Raw genomic sequence first — 3069 nt, 5'->3', positions numbered from 1 at the left:
TGGGCAGGGAGCAGCGCGTACCCCGCCCGCCGCTTGTCTCCCCGGGGACGACGGGGTGCACGCCCCTGCGCTAGGATTGGTTTTCCGTCCAGGTGTCCCAGCGCCAGGTGCTTAGGCCGGAAGGCTGTGGCGGACACAGCCGGTGCACCCCACGCTCTGCCGGTGAAGTGTGGCCAGGCTCCGGGTAAGGGCCCGCTTCGATCCTGCTGCAGGGCCCTGGGAGCGCGGGGCAAGCCCTCCCTGCATGGCCCTGGCACACTGAGCCAGCGCGGCCTGCAGCTGCACGCACAAGGCAAGGGCAGGTCCAGGTAAGTCCACAGGCGCTGCCTGACAGAGGCGCTGCCTTTAATTTAAAGCTTTGGATTTCGTTTGTTATTCTTTTAGGGGCTTTGGCCTTCACGATGATTGATACCCAACTTTGTTTCAATTATTAAAACAAAGCTCACTATTATCACAGCTCAGACCTTTTTCTTGTTTCTTAATGTCCACTTTACAAAGCAAATGCAGTATGAAACTATCACTTTTTATGTATAAGAACACAGCACATATACATGAGAACACAGGTGGTGTGAGGCAAACTCTTCTACACAACAAGAACTAGAATTAGATTTTGGACTCTTTTCACCGTTTCAAAAACAGCTATATTGTTTCTCTTCTCCGTGTTTGAAACTCTGTTGTAACAGCAGGCACAACACAATTGGAATACTTAATCCAATGATTCCTTGATACACTTCCATATGGAGCCTACTAAATCACAAGGACAAGCTTTCCTTGTGTCCTCAGACTTTGAGAAAGTCGGAACCATAGAGCCCTTCAACGTAAGGCATCTGTTCTCCGCTTCAAAAATTGGTGTTCAGCTTATGACCTACAAACTATAGGACCTCAGACAGAAAAATACCAATCAATACCTTCCCCACTTAAACCAGGACAGGAAAGGAAAAAAGGAAAAAGGATAAAACTACAAGGCATCTCAGTTTTATTAAGAATAATTTACATAGAAATAAATTATCTTTAAAAATACTATAATACATATTTATATTAAGTTTAAATTAGGTCTTAGAAGTAGAATTAGTCTTCCCTGCAGTCAGCAACCTGATTCTGTTCCTGAATCTTGTTCCAGTTGATCTTCATCATCTTCACTATCCGAGTCTTCATAAAAGGAAATTGTAGCCTGAACTGGGAAGTTTTTCAGAAGTGCTTCAGCTTCCTGATACAAGTAATCATAGCACCTTGATTTGGGCCAAAATAGTCTGAAACAAGTATACAATAGATTTGCTTATTGTTATTATGTATTTTACATGGAGGGACGTGCAAAAAACTAAAGTGAAATTCTATTAAAACAAGCATCCTACAGAGCTTTTCCTTACAAGCTCAATTGCTAAGTTCCTTTCTACATTCAATTAAGAAAAAAAATTCTCTGGATTCTTATTTTCATCTCAAGAGATAAAGATGACTTAGAGCGTGAATTTTGCAACAAAACTACGAAAGCCCAAACTGCATCTGGAACTTCCCACTCCAGTACCTCATTAACTGTACTGCCCCTACTGGAACTATTTGTAGGGAATATAATTAGCATCAAACAGGATCAAAAGAACATTTAAATCAAATTAGTAGTTTTCTTACTGAAGGTCCCCAGCCTAGGTAGTTGTTGATACTTGTTTCACACCATTGTAAAATTCAGAGGAATGATAAAGGTCTAGGGGTGATCAGACCTTTATTTCATCTGTCTTTCCAAAAACAATCAACAGACTCCATAAGGAAGATGTCCCACAGATGTAGATTTTAAAGCAGTCTGTATTGTATTCAGAAATTAACAAAATATGCTGATAAGAACACAGCTAGCATGGGCTATCAGCTAATGATAATATATTGCAATTGATATACTCCAAATTCCTGTTCCTTTTCAACTAGTGTCCTCTTTTGCTTACAGTTTGGAAATATCTAGAAGGAATAGGCCACAGAAGTCCCAAGAGCCAAGAGACTAGCACACTACAACATAATGAAATGCTGACTACACATTGTTTAAAATAGAAATGCATGAAGAAACAGAAGTAGACAGCTTTCTAGCAATTACAAGAAATACTTTTTAGGCTACTGTTTAACAGAACACTGCTTCCTTGGCAGCACAAAGTCACTGACATTGGCTTTGTAACAGGTCACCATTCCCAATGTTCCCAGCATTCACTCAAACCTAAGCATTGGAGCTGTCACTGTGAAGTCTGCCCATACAGTTGCTTAGCTAGTGTATCACCATTTGAAGGATGAGAACCTAGATTTGAAAGAAAGCCACTTCTTGTCTGAAAAAAACTACCTGTGCAATTATTTTAAGCATCTTGCAAAACCTAGCAGCATTTCTGAATACAGACTCTCCTACAGATTCAACTGCTGTTATTTTCTTTTATTTCCTTTTCAGAACTGACAGTGCAGATACTATCATTGCCTTTATCATTAAAGCAGCAAGTATTTTCCTCGGCAATGGTGGCTTAGCTAGTGCATTCCTTCTCTTCCTGCCACTCTCTCCCACGCCTCCACCTGCTTCTTTGCTGTGGGAAGGCGCTGGATGTTTGCGCAGCAGCACAGCCTAGGAACTACAGCCCCGTGCCTTTTGTAGTCACGGGAATGAGTAACAGGGTGCTTCAGCCAACTCCGCTACCACCAAAAAACATCCACATAACTGTAATACGTCTTAAGTCTCAAACCACAGAGACACATCAACAAATATATTAAATACACAAATCCTGGCAATCGTTTGCCCAAGGATCTCAGTTAAAAACCGCGTAGACGGCCAATTCGTTCCCAAGGCACTTTACTATCTACATAAATATATGGGTGGAAACAAAAGGGGCGGGAGAGCTAATGCTACGACCCTACACTGGCGAGCGAGGGACTCTCTCATGGCCGTGCAGCGCCACGGGCCCCTGGAGCCCCGAGGTCCCCCGCGGGAACCGGTGGCGGCCGGGCACTGCCACTTACCTGACGGGGTGCGTGTACTGCGCCAGCTTTCGGGAGGCTTCCGCCAGCCCGCCGGGGCTGTGAGGCTGCGGAGGAGAGAGCAGAGGTCAGCCCGCC

General features: G+C 43.8%; 1 protein-coding gene across 1 annotated transcript; it reads right to left on the bottom strand.

The window, feature by feature from the left end:
- Positions 1-959: 959 nt before the first annotated feature.
- RIPPLY2 (ripply transcriptional repressor 2) lies at positions 960-3053 on the bottom strand (the record flags this gene model as incomplete). Its single annotated transcript, XM_031057108.1, has 2 exons — positions 960-1250; positions 2974-3053. Coding segments are annotated over 2 exons (246 nt in total), but the record flags the coding sequence as incomplete, so codon positions are not given.
- Between the last annotated feature and the right edge of the window lie 16 nt (positions 3054-3069).

The sequence above is a fragment of the Geospiza fortis genome, unplaced genomic scaffold (assembly GCF_000277835.1).
Source record: "Geospiza fortis unplaced genomic scaffold, GeoFor_1.0 scaffold190, whole genome shotgun sequence".
NCBI classification, from domain to species: Eukaryota; Metazoa; Chordata; class Aves; order Passeriformes; family Thraupidae; genus Geospiza; species Geospiza fortis.
This window is presented reverse-complemented; position numbering and strand designations above follow the sequence as displayed.